The sequence below is a fragment of the Mastigoproctus giganteus genome, chromosome 14, assembly GCF_048544385.1.
Source record: "Mastigoproctus giganteus isolate SK-2022 chromosome 14, ASM4854438v1, whole genome shotgun sequence".
Lineage (NCBI taxonomy): Eukaryota > Metazoa > Arthropoda > Arachnida > Uropygi > Thelyphonidae > Mastigoproctus > Mastigoproctus giganteus.
Window position 1 is genome coordinate 1,181,800 of NC_143588.1, and position 18,806 is coordinate 1,200,605.

The following is an 18,806-nucleotide window of genomic DNA, read 5'->3' on the forward strand; positions in this document are numbered from 1 at the left end:
CCATATACCTATAACTCTGAACCAGATTCCAATTTCAATCCAGTTGAATGGATCAACTATGTAGCCAGATTCCAAGACAACATCACACAACCATATGATTACCAACCAGACCCCATTTCAAGTCCAGATGATGAGCTGTTTTCTATTCAAATCGATCGACAGCAGCTTCGTCAAGCCATCAACTCGCTGCGTCCGTCATGCACCGCTGGCATCGATAACGTCCCACATTTCATCGTAAAGTGCCTCAGTCCATATATCCTTGATCCTCTGCTCTACTTGTTCAACTCCATCCTCCCCCATAGAGTGTTTCCGGCATCCTGGAGCAAATACAGTCTTGCCCCACTACCTAAAGTTCAACTACCAAGCCAGCCGAAGCACTATAGACCGATCTCCACTGCATCCACGCTCCTAAAGCTACTGGAAAAAGTCCTTCTTCCGCATATAACACGCCATCTTCTTCCACAATCATCAAAACAACTCCATTATGTTCTCCCTAATAGATCAACTGTCTCCAACCTTCTGGCAGTCCAAACGGAAATTTTAAATGCATTTGAGGCCAAATCAGAAATGGCGGTTGTTTATGCCGATATTGAAGCTGCTTTTGATAGCCTCAACATCTCAGCCCTTCTGAATCTCCTAACCAATTTCTTTCGGATCAAAGGTGACGTTTTCGCTTTTCTGCACTCGCTCCTCCGGAACAGAACAGTGTACCTCACTCATCGCAACCTCTGCTATACCCGATCCATCAATGCTGGTGTGCCGCAAGGTGGCGTTTTATCGGGATTACTTTTTACCGCCCTCCTTATTCCGTTTGTGTGTAACAGAGATGATGTCATTACCTACGCCGACGATATAAAGTTCCTAACGCAAATACCACCATCAGCCGACAGGGGAGTGATCACATCGGAAATCTGTAATAAGATCACAGCTTTCTCTAGCCATCTCAACCATTTCGGTCTCAAACTGAACCCCCAAAAATCCGTTATTATGGTTTTTTCTCTGAAGAAGTGTCCCACATCCATACAACCCTCACTGCAGGGTGCAGTTATTCCAAGTGTTACTAAACACAAAGATCTCGGTGTAACCTTCGACCCAAACCTTAGGTTCAACTGTCACATCGAATGTGTTCTACGCAAGATCAGCCGAATGCGCTGGATTGCCCGTCAACATCTTCTTCATAACACAGACGCAAGAACCACAATCAGATATCTGGAAACCATTGTGTATCCTACCTTTCTGTATGCCTCTGAAATATGGGCATCCGCAGTACCTTCTCTCATGAAGCCCATCTTTGCCAGTGAATACTGGATATTGAAGTGGGCAACCCACAAACATGGATTCCCCCCTCAGCAGAGGACCACCAGCATGGCCGACCAACTCCAAATCCCGCGGCTGCCTCAAATAATCGGCATGAGGAGAACTGTGACCACAGTCAAAATGCTGGTTGGCAAAATCAACTCCCCTGACTTCTGGAATATATGCCAGTGGCATGTTCCACTTCCTTCCCAAGAGCCACCCCTCTTCTTCAGCTACAACGGAACAGGCTGAAGATCAGTGACAGATTCCTTCCTGGACAAGTACTTCCTACAGTACAAGCCCTGCTAATGATCGGAGTTGACCTGCAGAAATTCGCTTCTGATCGCAATTACAGGCGCTCGTTGGCCGAACTTGTTCCCCTTTTGTTTGGCCCCTGATGTCGACTTATACTGATATCTCCATCTGCTATCTCCTATGAGGCGCATGACGGCACGTCGCAGGCAAAACTGTCTCACAAGAAAATGCAATACCGAACATCAATTTGGCACTGTGAAATATTCTGACTTGTGTGAATATGCTTAAATATGTGCTTTGTACATATGAACGTGTACATACCTTGGTGTACTGTCTGCTTCACATCTATGTACATACTCGTATCTATTGAATGGCTAATGCTACGTTTTTAATTGTTATGTAATATTTTATACTGCACAAATTTTTATACTGTACATATTTTTATATTTCTATATCATTGTCAAGCCCCTGGCTGTGGCGGGCACATTATTGTATCTTTACTGTACAATAAAGATTTTCTTCTTCTTCTTCTACTTCACACAATTAGTTCCGCGCGCCTTTTTTTTTTTTTTAATTCGGGACCATTCCGGCGCGACCACCCCGCTTTATGAGACCCGAGTCTCGTAACTGCGTAGTTCCAGAGTAATTATCCGAGTTTCTCGTCTTCACCGCTGCTTCCGTTGCCAGCGCTGCTGTCTCCTTAACAACGCCGTTAGAGAGAAAAAGAAAAAGAAAAAGATTTAAAGCCCGATTCAGTTTCGCCAATAAAAATTAGCGAAGATGAAAGTTGATGCGATTTGTGGACGGGGTCACGTTTTATGAAATTGTTGTTGCTTATAACCGCGGCACCGATGGGGCGTGAAGCATAAAGCGCGAAGCCGCATTCCCTTTGGCGCCATTTAACACACAGAAAGAGAGAGAGAGAGAGAGAGAGAGAGTTGTACTTTTACTCTTCAATCAGCTGCTCACTCTGTACGCACGTTTCATTCACGAAGAATCCGTTCAGGTTGTTGTTGTTGTTGTTGTTGGGTTTTAGGCGCTGTACACAACGAGTCTGTCAATTTTGTGCGCGTTCTGCGGTCGTTTTTTTTGTTTGCTGAACAAAAAAAAACCCCATCCCCTCGTCATTAACGGGAATAGAACCGAACCCGGGCCTTTTCCACCCGGTTTGGGGAGGTCGATAATTATACCAACTGCGCTGTCCTCGAGGGAAATCTGTTCGCGATCTTTTGATAAAAATCGCTTTTCCAGCTGAAGTTCACATTCGTTTTTAGGAGAAGTGCGACTCTAGAGGGGTTGACATCGCTCCACCAGCGCCACCCTCTCGTTCCGTCGGTAGTTTCCGGTGAGATCCGTTACACGGAGTCAACGGTCTCCAGTACCAGTGCGGCGGGATGTTGATTATTTCGTTTGATTTCTCGACCCCAAGATGGGGAACGAAGGGGGACATTCCCATAAAAAGCAGATTCGCTAAAAGTCTATTGGAGCGATGTCATTTATGGCTTTCTGGGCCGGAAATGGGTGTCCGAGAGATTTGGGGCGTTGGTGCGCCTCAATGTGGAGGTAGGGTGATCGGTGGGTAAAGCGGTATTGAATAATTCCTCCATAAATATACTTTTTAATTTCTAATCTTGGGGACCGGCTTCACGATAAGACTTCCAGAGTTCAGGTACGGCACCTTCCTTTACGATCTCTTAGAAATTCCATTGTGCACGCGGGACGCACTCTTTCACAAAAAACGAGAGAAGCCATCCATCTAATTGCGCCCTTCTTGTTTACACTCTGTTTTTAACGTCTTCCATATCAATCCAGCGTTTCCAAGCTGCGTTCGGTTGCGGGCGCTCTAGTTGCATCGTGATGATCGAAAGACACGCGGGCTACGCATATTCAAAGCATCCCCACGTTCTGGGCCGGCCAGGATTGTCACTTTCTGTTTCTTTTTCTGGTTGCATTGGCTAAAGCTAATGATTCTCGTCTGCGAAAACACAAAGGGGCAGCGTTGGTGGGCCAGAAGAGTGCAACCTCTCTGTCTTGCGCTGTTCGCAATCATTAGGGGGCCGGGGACCAAATTCTCTGTTGCACGTTTCCATTGATCGCGGCTCACATTAAGCCGAATATTGGTTGTTTTCGAATTTGCAACCGGGAAACTCAACCCATCACGCACACCCTTAATTTATGGGGGGAGCGGGAGGCTGATTCTCAATTGAGAGAAATGTCTATGGGCTCTTTTCATCGTGACCAAGTAATCGACAAGGGTGAAACTGTTTCTTTTCCTTCACCCTGACTTCACCGGAAGATTATTGCTCTTCAAACAGCACAACGACCTTAGAATTCACGGAACTTACGGACTGTGTACATTGAAGCCCAGGAACCTTGGCAGAAAATTGAACATCTGGCCATGAGGGCAGTGGTCATAAGCGTGATTTGATCAATGTCCAGAGGCAGGGCAGTACAATATTCTCCGAGGTGGGGATGTTCGTTTCTAGGAGTTCATCTCTGCTTTAAACAGCGCCCCTGGAAGCGTCCACTGCACTGATGCGCAGTTCACTTTGCTCAGATATCCGTCCTCAAGCAGTATTGCTGCGTGCATCAGGAAGGGAAGCGACGTGTTGATGGTGAGGCCACGTTCAACATACAGCGGATGTTGTTTCTTTAATGGACGAAATCTCATCGTGTCCACGTGATGTCGAACCTCGACCATGATTGAAGATCGACATACGGAGATCGATATTATCTAAGGGAGGTGGATGATTATGCGTCTCGACTGTTCATTTACGCAACAAATAACGCAGAACTCCAGCTAAGGTCAAATGATGGAAGATTTCGGAAAACGGAGATGAGAAGCCGTCCGATTTCTAGAATTGAAGAATGCTCAAAGTGCACTTCAGCTGAATCCACCCAAAGTGAACATCGATTTGAGGATTAGAACATCTCATTTCTTCTACCTTTCGCCTTCCTTTTAAAGAAATTTTTAACCATGATGAATTCATTCGTTGATGAATCCAATTACAATTGTAATAACTACATTTAATTCAAGGGGAAACTCTAAAGAAGGAGGTGTCGTTAGTTCCCTGCAACAGTTGAACACATGGGTTAACACCGAGATGAATTCCAGGTGTAAAAGATTCAAAGAGAAATTGCCCTGAAATAAGTTCATGAACTATACGATATCTGATAAAGGGGTGAGGTCAGGGGGGAAGAGAGAGAGAGACAGACAATTTGCTAACTTACTTCCGACAATCAGCTCCAAGATCCTGGCAACTTTTCTGACGGACCCATCACTCCGGAGTTCTTGACATTCCCAGAGACCAGCGTCCGACCTCCTCACGTCGGCAATCGTCAGAGCGGCAGTTCCGTCCGCAGAAACCTTCCAGTGCCTCCTTTTGTGAGAACTGATGTCGAGCACCACGGGCTGTCCGTTCTGAAGCCACTGCACGGAGCCACCGGGCGTCACTAGCGGACAAGGGATGCTGACGGAGTCCCCGAGGTTCACGGTCTTTTCAGAAGAAGAGGACGCTGTAGGCGGAGGGAACATCAGACCTGCACGAGACAAAACTTTACATTGCGCTTTATATAACACCCGCTCGTTGCTGTAAATCACTACCATCATATTCATTCATACCAATTATTGCCGATGGCTAAAAAGAGAAAGAAATTTGTATACCTTGAACCCTGAACTCGTATCAGTCCAATGATGACACTGAGTTCTGCAAAATGACCAGAAATCAGAGCGTTTAGTGTTTCTTTGCCTGGCGATCCCCGGAAAGGCTGCTTTCCAGTGCCAGTCCAACCCCTCAGGAGCGAATCACCACGACTATCCTCAAACTGTTCTGGTGGATTAAATCCCGCACCCACAAGGAGTAGTGACAATGCTCTCGGTGCCCCATCGAGTGGTATCGTAACTTAAAGAAATAATATAAAAGGAAAAAGAGAGGGAGTAGCCGATACAAAAGGATACAGAGGGTCCAATGAATCCTAAGTTTTGTGCCATCCAAAAGAGTGAATGGACTCGGGACGTGGCCATTCCTAAAATTTCATCGACAGTAAACTGCTGCCATCGAAGAGAGTCCATCCGTGGCTTATTTTGGTTGTCAAATCGAGCATTGAAAGTGCGCGTAGGAAGAGAAGGAGTCCTCTTGATTGATGCTCATTTCGTATATTGTTAGCCCGGTGCGAAAGGAGTCCTCTTCGAGGTTCAAACTGCAAAATTCCTTCCGATGAATTCCTTCTGACGAAGTCCCTCCAGACTTTTACGTAACAGAACCTTCGGAGAACTCTTCAGAAGAAAAAGTTCTTGTTTTCGCTCAATACCAAGGATGCCGTGGTTCCAGTTGTCAACAGATACTACAGGAGAGAGAGAGAGAGAGAGAGAGAGAGAGAGAGAGAGAGAAAGAGAGAGAGAGAGAGAGAGAGAGAGAGAGCGCTAATTGATTAGTTAACATGAGAGCAATGAGTGTTCCAAAAGTTTTCCCTCGTTTATCAATAGTGAAATGAGGCCTTGGAACCCAAAGAGGAAAAATTTCCCGGTTTTTGGAAAATTGCCAGAGGAGGTACGAACCCAAAATTCCATTCTCTAGAGGAGGGCGAAGTTGCCTGCTGGAGATAAACCTTCTTCTTCTTCTTTAAGCTGTGATCGAGTGACGTCTTTAGAACGATGACTCTGACGCCTTAAGGTTACTTGGGGGTGGGGGGGGCACTTTCGGAATGTACAGTTGTTCAAACGCTTCATTTTACAGTCGTGGGTGTTCGTAATGATCCCTATTTGGTGCCACAAACGCGATTATCACGAGGTCATCTTGTTGTGCCGCACTTTACGAAGCTGAGGGCAAAAGTAAACAGAGCCGATTACATCGTCAGTTGCGGAGACTTTTTGCCGTTGTTGCGTCGCCGGTTTTAATTATCTCGCTCGGAGAAGCCGCGCTTTTTTAGCCTCGTGGCGAATTTGGTCCGCTTCATTTGGGTGGAATTTTGCGCGGCTCCGAGTTTCAGCGAGCAAATGCGGTAAAAGAAAGAGAAATTGAAAGGCAGCAACGCGGAAAGAGAGAATGAATAAATAATTACCGACTCAGGTTTTTCCACGGAAACATCATTAATTAGAAACAACGACCGGCGGGTGTTTTAACCTTCGACCTCGCCGCCTGTTTTTTCTGTTCGGGACAATGTACGGCTGATTTGTTGCCCGCGGATATCGTCGAGAGATTGGCAACTGCGCATGGAGAGAGAAGGAGAGGGGAGGGTCGAGAAAGGGGTGCCGTTTCGGAGGGACTTTAGTAAGGGGGACCGGTGGACAGCCTTTCGCCAGTTGTTTGTGGGTGAAGGGAAACGTGGGGCTGTTTCTTGTTCGGCGGGCAATTCCACCCCTGTCCTTTATTATTATTATTATTATTATCTGTTTATTTCCATAAGGAAACCACCCCGGGACGGCAAAGTGCCAGGAGGGTGCTAAGTACATATCAGGGTACGAGATACTACGTGCAGTGGGTTACATATACTGAACACGTAGTCTCGTCCCGAAATATTATATACACATTTTATGCTTAATACATACAGTATTTACACATTTATGATTGTGTACAAACATTATACAGCTCATATATTTACAATTCATTAATAATTCCACATATAACTTACATATTAACATAACTGTTACAGAAGGTATATTTTTACAGTCAACAGATTATTGTTCTTAAAGCAGAAAGCTTCACTTTTATTCACAATTCTTTAGTACTTTGCGGCCGATTCATATTTCGGTAAGTCTATACGAATCCTGGAAGATCTCTTTCCGGTATGCTGCATCCTCACACAGTCTTTCGGCATCTATGTGTAGTGAGTTAAATATTTTTGCCGCATTTGATGGGAAGAATCTTTGCAGGCTACTAAGATTGTTCAGGACTGAACGCAGTGGATTATTTACTTCTCCGCAACGTCTAGCAGTGGCACGCGGTTTGACTAGAATATTATCCAGGACTGGAGCATCCACTCTGCCTGTGAGCATTTGTGCGAGAGTGTGTATGTTCCTGTTAATTGTCCGCTGCATCCAGGGTGTGATGTTAAGGTTTGAGTAGAGAATGGCCCTTGAGATAGTAAAAGGGTGGCCAGCAACTCTGTTAAGCCATCGCAAGAACCAGTACTCGATCCCAAGGACGGACTTATAATGTGAATCTGGAGCTGAAGACCAGATTTGCGAGGCATACATTGCAATTGGCAGGACACACATTAAAATGTACTTGGTCGCTAGCTGAGGATCCCTAATTCCTACCAGTTCCTGCCTAGTAGCCCATAAAGCGGCGAATATTTTTGTCTTCATATGGGCGAAGTGTTGAGCAAAGGTGAGTCTGTCATCCCACTTAAGACCCAGGTCCAGGTGAGAGTGCACTTTTTCCACACTAGACATCAATTGGGGACTATCATACCCACAACCTCTCGACTCGCATATCGAGCTTGTGTGGATGCCACGCGTGTTTCTATTTAAAAAACAAAACAAAACAAAGTGGGTGTTTGCGGAGAACTTACGGGGCCGGTTGTGTCGGCCGATGGGATTTTTGTCCTTCGTCAAGGTCGTGGACTGCAGTTCGGTGTGGGGATTGTTGACGTCGCTCTTGTGGATTGCTCGATCCTCTCTGCTTCCGGCCCTCGTCGGTGTTGGTTAAGTCACGGGCGTGTATTAGAGCGCGTGCTGGCCAAATTGGTGGCACGATTCGGTCCACTTTGAACGAGCTTACCGTTTCATTTACTTCGTTTATTTTCATTTATTTTATTTTTTTGGCAATCGCACAATTGCCAAAAACGTTGGCTTCGTGGACAACTTCGGGAGGTTGAAGTTTAGAAACAGGCAGCGGATGATTACGCATTAGCACGTAACCCTCATCTCTCTCTTCTCCCATTGGCTGAATAAATATCAGTAGGTGGAAAATTATTCCAAGTTTCCAGAAAAGGTTTTGATGATTACACCACCACTGGACACGGGTCACTCAACGCTAAATTTAAATTTTTCATCTCGCTGATTCGGACCTTTGCTTTTGTGGATCTGTTGAGGATTGCAAGCTGCACCTGCTGCGGTGCTGCAGGATTTGTGGCAATCCCAGACAATACTTGAATTCTGCCACGCGAATATTTAATAGAGGTAATCGGGAACAGAAATTCATCGAAGATCCAACCCGGTTCCACCCTTTTCAAGATTACGCCAAAGCTTTTTTGTCTACTGATTAGGAAAGACTGGCCGGGTGGTGGTGGCCACGAGTGATGCAGTCACGTAGCTTGGCTGCAAATAATTTTCCTTTTTGAGAAAATGATATTTTTAGCTGTAGACGTGCTGCGATTAACGGTATATTGATCTATCTCCCTTTGGCACTCTCCTACCTTCTCTCTCTCTCTCTCTCTCTCTCTCTCTCTCTCTCTCTCTCTCTCTCTCTCTCTCGCTGGTAGCTCATTCACAGGCGATTGGCTTCTCGGTGATGCGGAATGTTTAGAACAGTCCCCTTTCGGACTGATCAGTACGTGCGAAGTTACCTCCCGCCTGGTCATGGCATTGACGGGTTTTAGGAAGCGGGTTTCCTCGTCACCAGTGTTGCCATTTTAGCGGTTTTCCCGCTAGATTTAGCGGAATTGCTTCAGGTTTAGCGGATTAAAATATGAAATAGCGGATAGCGGATTTTTTAGCGGGAAGAGTATAAATGTTTAGCATTTTATATATTTTGGCAATGTAACATTTAAATTAAGAAATATTTATTTAACAAATATTAAATTAATTGTTCAATTAATTATTTAATTAACAATAAAAATATTTCATAATTGAAATGTTTTATTGATATACATCGTAAACATAGTAGGGATATCATATTTCATAATTTTTTTTTTGTTTTTTTTTATAAAGCGAAGAATCGGTTTTATATTATTCTTGGAATTTCCCTGAGGAGAACCCCAACAATTTTACGTAGTTACGCCCGCTGTCAAACTACCTGACCGTTGGGTCATAGCTTTAATTGTTGAATCAAATCTAAAAATGTGGGAAAAATTCTAATGACGCCTTTTTTTGAAACCGCGAAGAAATGGCACTGAATAATTTTTATTCGTCGTATTTGATTGGCTTCCAAGAAATGCGATCCGAATTACCGACATAACATTAAAAGTCATTTAAAAACTTTCAAACATATTAAGTCAGTAGAAGAACCATTTTCACCTAATAGATCAGGCAACCAATCTAAATTAAATTTTCCCACCAAGAATTTACAAATAGTGGAAGCTGAAGCAAAGTTAAGTTTGTTTGTTTGTGCTCACTCGTCAATACTGGCAATAGACCACTTTGGTGAATTATGTAAGAATGCATTCCAAGATCAAACAGCCAAAACTTTAAAAATTCATCGAACAAAATGCAACGGCGTTATAAAATATATCCTACACCCTCACTTTCAGAAAGATTTATTATAGTCAGTGCTCAATGGCTTTTCAAATTATAGTTTGTTACTAGATGAATCACACGATATTAGTGTAACAAAACTATTAGGTATTGCAATTGTGTATTATGATGAGCAATTCGATAAAAGAGTTTCTACATTCTTAGCTCTTGTAGAATTAGATCAATGTAACGCTGAAAATATTTCAAATTCAATTAAAATAATTGTAAACTGCTGGAAAATTGTAAACTTCCTTTAAATAAATAGAATTCTGTTTATACTCCGGGACGACCAAACGGTCAAAGGAGTTTACAAGATACACAGAATACAAGAAACAGTACCGTATTCAGCAGTCACGGGCTTGAACCACGGTCACTCAAGGCACGTGTACTTATGCACCCGCGCGCCTGACCACTAGGCTACGGCATCAGAGCTAGTCTATTTTCAGTATCATTTAATCTACCTTCCATAATTACAATATACCAAAAATAATATGAAGAATTAGCTGAAACGATTTAAACCAGAATTTAAATAATTTGTGGGCATTGGGACAGATAATGCTAGCGTTATGATTGGAGTTAATAACAGCGTTTATACACATTTGAAGTCCGATGTACCGAAATTGATATTAATTAAATGCGTATGTCATTCTTTGCAATTAGCAGTATCTCATGCAACCCGCGAAACATTCCCTAGAAGTCTACAATTCATGATCGCTGAAACTTATAATTGGTTTAGGAAATCCACCAGCCGACAAAATCAATTCAAATATTTATACAGTGCCATAAACGATGGTGCAGATCCGAAAAACATAGTTCATTCGTGTCAAACAAGGTGATTATCCATTGAAGTTGCTATAACAAGAATTTTAGAACAGTATATTGAATTAAAATTTTGAAATAACTCGTTTGACTTACAAACGTTATACTGCACAACTTCTTTATTCAATGTTCAAAGATGAAAGTAATTTAGCGTATATTTTATTTTTAAAACCTATCTTATCTGAAGTACAAAGAGTAAACAAATCTTTTGAATCAAATTGAAAAAAATGAGCAACAGTATATAAACATTACTCTTGTTAAATGGGAAAACATGAACAATACAATGAAGTTTTGGTCAGAAGTTTAGAAATATCCAGATGCAAGCGGTGAAAATCCATTTAAAGAAATTAGCCAATTTGCATTGGGTATTTTAATTTTGCCATTATCCAATGCAGATGTGGAAAGAATATTCAGCAACTTAAATCTAGTAAAAAACAAAACACGCAACACAATGAGTGTTGGCATGGTTAATGCAATCTTATCAGTACGACACGGGCTCAAAAGAGTTGAAAAGTGTTGTAAAAATTGTTTTACCTGAAGAAGTGCTTCGCAAAATAGGTACACAAGAAGCATATGATGAGGAGATATTGAATTTCGAAATTAATTTCGATTTTTAGATATTGATTTTATATTAAAAACAGAAAATAAATAACTATTTATATATACTATTTGTTTGTTTGTTTTTATTCACTACAAAGTACAAACAAATGAAAATTTAAAAAATTTGGCGGGTTAAGTGTTAAAAATAGCGGATTTTGAGTATGCGGCTAGCGGGAAATATTATTAAGAGTTGGCAACACTGCTCGTCACTGCTGCCTCCCGGTGACAAAATGCTCAAAAGAAATTTATGAACAAAGCGACAAAAATCTAGCCTCGCCCTCACGCGTGGCCACCCATTTTGCAGAGTTCCGCAATCCTCGCAGAGTAGTAATTGAGCTAGCGTTCAGGAGTCACCAAGACACAACGCGTGTCCATGTGGTTGGGTTTCTGTCATTGCAGAAAAGGTCCCGAAGATATCAGCAACATATCAGCAACACGCTGCTTTCACCGACAGTATTAGAGCAGACAGTAATTAACGGATGTCTACGATTCAAACTGAAACGCAGCTTGCAATTCAAAAGGACATCAAACGGTTTTGGAGTCCGATTAAAGATGCGCAATTAAAAAGTTAAAAACTGAAAATGCAAAATAAAATTACGTCTCAAGAAGCTTTCAAGGCGACAACCCCCTTTCTTCACTATTTTAAAGTCCCACAAAACTGAGATTTCATTAAGGGCCGGCGAAATTCGGGGGGGAATCCATCTTTCTTCTTTCTTTCCGTATTTGAGCAGAAAAATGTTACCTTTTGCAGAAAAGGGAAAAGCGGAATAAAATGAGATCGAAAAGGGCCCCTTCCTCTCTTTGAATACAATTTGGAACGCTTTGTCCTTTTGCCGGCACCAATCGATCCGAGACCGGGGTGACGACGGGTTAATTCCAAACGTAATTCCGACCGATACGTTGATGAACTGCCCGACAGAAGTTCGTCGAGTACCCTCGAACATTAAAGCGCAGGGATCGTTAGGGGGACTGACTGAGGTCGAAGCGTGCAAGTTACACAGCGGAAATTGAAGAAACAATTAAGAAGTGCGTCGGTCTCAGTTCGGGAAAGACTCTTCGGCAGATGGAGAGGGTGTACGTGCGAGTTTCAAGGGCACACTCTTCATTAGAGATTGCAGACGAGTGCCAGAAGGTGAAACTGAGCAAATGTGGGGAGAGGAGTGGTGGTTCACCGATAAAAAGCGACAAATATCACTTTGCAGGGCGGCGATGTATATTCCCCCCCCCCCGATACGAAGGCCGGCTGCCAGTACCGAGTTTCGATCTGTGGAGTGCTGAATGCCTTTAAATTGCAATTGAACTTTTTCTTATCCCCCCCAACCCCTTTGCGCAACGTTAGAGGTTAAGTCATCCCGAAACCAACGTCCATTGCTGGAAATGTTAAACCATTTTGGGGTGGGGGCCGGGGCTGCTGTAAATGCCAGGACAGGTCGAAAGCTGACCTGACGCAAGGGGTTTTGTAGAGAGCGAGACTCGAGTTTAAAGGTGGGCGAAAAAAACCCATAAAAGTTGCTCCCATTCCGACGGAAGTCTTTTCTTAATTTCGGCTGGCAACGGAAATTGAACGCGGGTTCTTCCCACCCAACGGGATGAGAGACGCCTCCAGTGCGCTACCGCGAGGGCTTCGACCTGTGACACGTTTTGAAAACCGGAAAGCGTCGCAGTTCGGATGCTGTTAAATAGCGCCCCCTCCCAAATGTGAGTGCGATTCGTGGTAAAATGGTGGGCATCGAGCTGTTGTGGGCGTCAAAAGGTGCCCGGTAATATGGGACGTGGAAGAGCCACAGTTAAAACAGATAAGGAGTACTGTTCTTGGGTCTTATTTCTTTCCAAAATTTCTTAATTGGCGACACCCCCTCGCGATCCCGATGAACTTCCTGCAATGCCACGCGACATCACACAATAAATAAAGTGTAGGTGAACAGTCGGGATCCGCAGTTATCCCTCACCTACGACGGCTGTTATTCCACTTTTGTTGCGTGCAAAAGGCACGCCGTACCCAACACCCTTCACGGCTAGAAGCCACCAGGGGTTAACTTCTTCTGCTTCGTGGATGGAAAATATTCTTTTGGATAAATGCGCGGACGGTGAAGTGCGCGAATTTTTCTTTCTCCTCTTTGTTTACCACCTCCACTGCATCAATGCAAACACCCCTGTCGAAATCGTGTAAATGGCGTACTTTTGGAATTGTTCCACGGGCAATTAGACGGGGGTCACGCGTCAGCGTCATCTAAATTTAACGGTGGCGAGTAGGAAGAGGTTGCGCACCCTTGACCATGGGGGATCTAGCCGAACTCTTGATCGCGTTGCATTGCATTTTAAGAATTGAAACTTCCTTAACGGGTACGGATGTTCCTTCTGATCCGCCTCCTAAAGGTTGCCGATCAGAGACAGGTTGTGGATGCGAACAGCGGTTGAAAACAACTCACAATCCATTGTTGCTAAATTATTCACGAAATGCCATCATGGCGGAACAGTAGCCCCGAAGGTGGCTATTGTTCCCACACACACACAACCCCGGAGGTGCAATCTGTCAGCTGGCCCGAAATCAAATTCACTCTTCAATTCTCTTCCTTCAAATGATTCCGAAACCCTGACCACAAAGTCCGTCCAGCTAACTCCATTGTGGATCGTACTTCCCGCCCACTCACCAGATGAGGATCTGATCCATCAGGAAATCGGACAAAAAGGTAACAAACTCTGCAATTATTCGGCTTCTATCTCAACTTCACCCAAGCTGAAGTTGGCATTGCTGTCTTCAAGATCAACGACCACGGTGTAGGGGAGTTGAACTCGCGTTTTGCTTCCACCCCACGCGACTGCTACTCATTTCTGCCCGTTGAAAACAATTCCTCGCTCAATTCGGCTGGCTTCTGGCGTGACCAACATGTAATTTCCGCTCAAAAGCAGTCGTTTCTCGTTCCGTCAATTAACCCTCGCAGTTGCCGAGATTCAACAAGTGCTGTCTGACGAGGCTTTTCCAAACGGCACCCTCCCTCCACTGTTTTTTTTTTTTTTTTTTTTTTTTTGTCTTTTGGAGTCGTCCAATTAATGCAGTCCGTGTGCGCTCGTTGCTCGACTTCCCCGTGACTAATGGCAGGGGCCCTCAGAGGGCCGTTGGATGATTACCGTGCAAGCGCCGTGATGAAGTTACACTTCTTAATCTTCGGCGGCGCTGAGAACGCCATTAGGCGGATGAGGAAGGGAGGCGATCGAAGTTCATGAAATCGATTTCTTGAGAAGAAACTCCGCGCATTCCTGCAATTAGGCTGAGTGACACTTCGGCCCACGGAAACCAACTCGTGCTGCCTCTCCTTCCCTCTCTCTCTCTCTTTCTTTCTTTCGTTTCTTTTTGTCTCATTCGGGTGTGTAGAGCATAATTGGAGCCGTGAGATGCGATTTCCGAACCATCATATCCCTCTCTCCGTGCGACACACGAATGGGTCACGTGCGGAAATGAAACTCCTCTCAAATTAGGAATCGCGCTTTCCTCTCGAGTTCAAATATCTCGCCGTTGTTCCGATGCCCCGCGCCTCTTCCTGAGAAGCAGTTGATTCTCTGCACTACGTTTGCTCGAGACTCTCAACCCCATCCTATTCCAGGATGAACTTTGCAACTCCAAAACACTCAGTTGACGAACAGCAATCCGCTTTTTAGTGAATTCGTGCAACCACCCTTCGTGGCCGATAATCGGGAGGAAATCGAAAGGGCCACGGACTGGTTGCGTTCCTTCCGATCAGGATATAGCAACCCTGTGGCTGTAGCAACTGTGTGGAACCTGTGGTTCCCCACATCTGCGCCTTTTAGTACTGTCAAACTTTACTTCTTTGCAAAGAAGTACAGAATCAAGCCAGAAAAGTGCAATGTCCGGTTTGTGTCAGAGTACCGTGTTATATTCTGTTGTTATGTCTCTGGCTTCTTGGCTACAGGGCCCTTTGTGGGACCCCGCGTTGCTGCCATCACCACTGGGAGATTAGCCAAGCTGCCCATAATACTGTAGCTGGCTTCTGTCAGAGTCGCCCGAGCTTCCTGAGGGAGGGAGGGAGGGAGGGATATAGCTAAAGAGGGGGAAGTTAAATTAGGAAGGGAGAAACGAAGGCGTCCTCCTTATGACGGAAGTAGGGAGAAGAATGAAGGGCATCTCATCCCGCAGAAATAGATGTCCCTGATGGATTATTATTATTATTGTGAACAGGTAATGAAACGTGCTTTGAGGGTGCAGCTACAAAGCGTTATTAGACAGCTTCAAAGCAGAAGCTTGGAGTATTCATTTCCAAAGTAAAGAGAAAAGTAAATGCACATAAGAAGACTACTCAATTGAAATGTACAGAGAAAATAAATAAAAGTAGGACTCATCCGTCCTATAGGAGTGAACAGGCAGAGCACTGCTATTTCTTCACACACATTACACAATCAGTCTTAGAACTTGCAAGAAGAATCGATTTTAAGGTTCAGGTAACGGATGAGGTTAGCAATTTCAGTTGCCTCTTGAAGTGTCCGGGGGTGTCAAATATCTCCACATTTGCTTTGTTCATTGATCTTGCAGTCCTCATTATAGAAGTTGTTGTATCCATAATTTGTTCTCGCATAGGATGGTTTCAGCAGTGGATGGTTTCTTAACGCTCTTGTCGGTGCATTGAAGTTTGTTCGTGAGACGAGATGAGGGCAATTCAGGGTACCATTTAACAGCTGGTTAAGAAGGAGTAAGTCGGCTTTATCTCTTCTTTTTTCCAGCGTTTCGAGTCCAAAGAATAGGATTTCTCATAGTATTCAAGGCCACTTTTAAAGCAAACGTACTGGATTGCTCTCTTTTGAATATTTTCAATTTATAATTTTTGGTAAGCAACATGTGGGGACCAGACCTCTGAGGCAAATTCTAGGACTGGCCTAACATAGATTTTGTAAAGAAAGATAAAAAGTGCCAACTAATTGAAGTCTCGGTTAATTCTTTTCAGGAAAACCTAGTTTTTTGCTAGCTGCCTTTACAATGTTAGAGACATGGACATCAAAGGAAAATGATTCTTTAATAAAGAAGATACCTAAATTTTTGGCTGTACTAACTTTTTTGATTGCCTTGTTGTTGATACATTAAGAAAAATTAAGTTTGTTTTTCTTGTGTGCATTAGCAAAGCTCATCAGCTCACACTTGTTTTCATTGACTGCCATTTTGTTCTCCTTCAGCCACTGAATAACTCGTTGAAGAGCTTCGTTTAGGATGATGCACTCATTTTGGTACTGCGAATTGCTTTATAGATTTTTATGTCATCTGCAAATACGTTGATTTTGATTTGGTAGTCTCCAAGGGTGCTTGGCAGGTCGTTGACGTAGATAAGAAATAATAGCGGGCCTAAGGATGAACCCTGTGGGACACCAATTTCAGGCTTGAAAGGATATGAGGTTTTACCTTTAAATGTCACGGACATTTCTCTACCTTCCAAGTAGTTTTCAATCCAGTTTAGTGCTTGTCCTCTGAGACCATAGTGATGCAGTTTGTTGATTAGTCTCTGATGGACTACCTTGTCGAAGGCTTTGCTTAAATCAAGGAAGATGGAGTCGACTTGTTTTCCTTCGTCAAGCGCCTGAGGGAAATCCGTGAGAGTAATCTGACAAATTAAGTTTCATAAAGTTAAATAGCTGCTTCATTACAATGGATTCAATTATCTTTGAGACTGTATTCAATTGACAAACCGGTCTGTAATTGTTAGGTGAGGATGGGTCTCCTTTTTTGTAAAGAGGGGTAACAAAGCCCTTTTTCAGTTGAGCTGGACAGATTCCACTCTCAAATATCAATTTTATTAAGTAAAGTAATGGATTTAATAAAAGTTGGTTCCTTCATTTTTTCCATAAGACAGTAGGGATACCGTCCGGGCCTCGTGTGAGGTCTTTTTTCATACTATGGATTGTGCTCAACAATTCTGCTTGGTTGATTTCAAATGCTGTTAGTGTATCAATGTAATTGAGAGAGGAAAACATTCGTTACTTTCCATCCCGTTATCTTTTTGTAAATTTCTTCGAAGCTGCTAGCAAGGTATTCCCTCTCAGACAAAGACGACAAATCATTGGGAATATCCAGCGTGTTTACAGCCGCATTTTGATCTTTTGCCTTGAAATAGCTGAATATAGGCTTCATATCTTTTGCCTCGAAGACTCTTCTTTCGACAAAGCACAAGTATTTGTTGTAGTCCCGTTTTAATGTCATCTTAGCCTGTCTTCTTAAGGAGGAATATTTATTGTAAGGGCATATTTCCTTATTTGTCTTAAACCTACTATGTGCACTTTTCGGATTTTTGCCAGTAGGGATTTTAGTTCCTTAGAGAACCAGTGTGGGTAATTTGGATCAGGAGGACTATAGCATGGAACAAGGTTGTTTGTAACTTCGTTAATGATTTGGTAAAAGCAGTCCAGTGCTTCTTGAGGATCGTTGATTTTTAATTGTAATTCCCAATTAGAGTTTTTAAATGCATAATTCATATCAGGCCATTTCACATGATTGAAATTGAGCTTCTGTTTTTGTTCTAAATCCGTATTTTTAACTAATCTCTTCTTGATGGAAGAAGCCACGGGAACGTGATCTGATTTGAAAAGATTAGTTGACTTAAAAACCACCAAAGGAAAGTTGATGAAGACTAAATCCAAGTAGTTTTCATTTCTATTTGGAAATTCACAGATCTGATTCGGATTTAAAGAGATGAAATTTTTTTGAAATCTACCCTTAAGTGTCCAGACATTAGTTGAATTGGCATTACATCCATTGTAGGCATGTGGCATATTAAAGTCCCCTAAAACAATTAAATGGTCTATTCCCAGATGTTGATCAAGAATTTGGTCGATAGTGTTCATCATAAGATAGTTATCTACAGGTGGTGGAAGGTAAACAAGCATAACATAGCAGGTATAAGAGCCATTGCCAAGTTGGAGAAAGATACCTTCAATGTTAATCAAGACTTTGATTGGTGAGATAGGAATCTCTTTTTGGCAAACGATCATGAGCCCACCGGCTCTCTTATCCAGTCTAACCCTACGAATAACAACAAAGCCCGGTTGGGATCAATTCATTGTCCTTAACATCTTAATTGAGACAGGTTTCCACTAAAAAGTAGATGTCGTAGTCTTCTTGTAATATAAGGGAATAGGTGTCTTTATAGTTGGTACTGTTTAGACATTGCACATTTTGATAGTAACATGGCAAATTATCTTGGAAATTATTCTTATTTTGCCGAACTGGAATTCTGTTTTCCTGTATTTTCCTGATTGTCTGTAGTTTCTATTCATTTCCGTTTTCAATATTCGTAGGTGAGGATGGGTTTGTTGATTTTGTCCTGGTACTTACATTCTTGAGGAAAGGCAATATCAGTGTTCCTTCGGTATAGTGTCCACAATTCTTGCTTCGTTGTCCTCACTATATGAGACTTTAAACGATTCCTCATAAAAAGGACAGAAG

At 43.1% G+C, this 18,806-nt stretch overlaps 1 protein-coding gene across 1 annotated transcript in view; it reads right to left on the reverse strand.

Annotated features, from left to right (window-relative positions):
• Positions 1-18,806, reverse strand: part of tei (irregular chiasm C-roughest protein teiresias) — a 319,228-nt gene that overhangs the window by 34,363 nt on the left and 266,059 nt on the right. Inside the window, exon 2 of the mRNA XM_090389123.1 lies at positions 4,783-5,091. Coding sequence (XP_090245249.1) covers positions 4,783-5,091 — 309 coding nt within the window. The remainder of the gene's footprint in view (positions 1-4,782; positions 5,092-18,806) is intronic.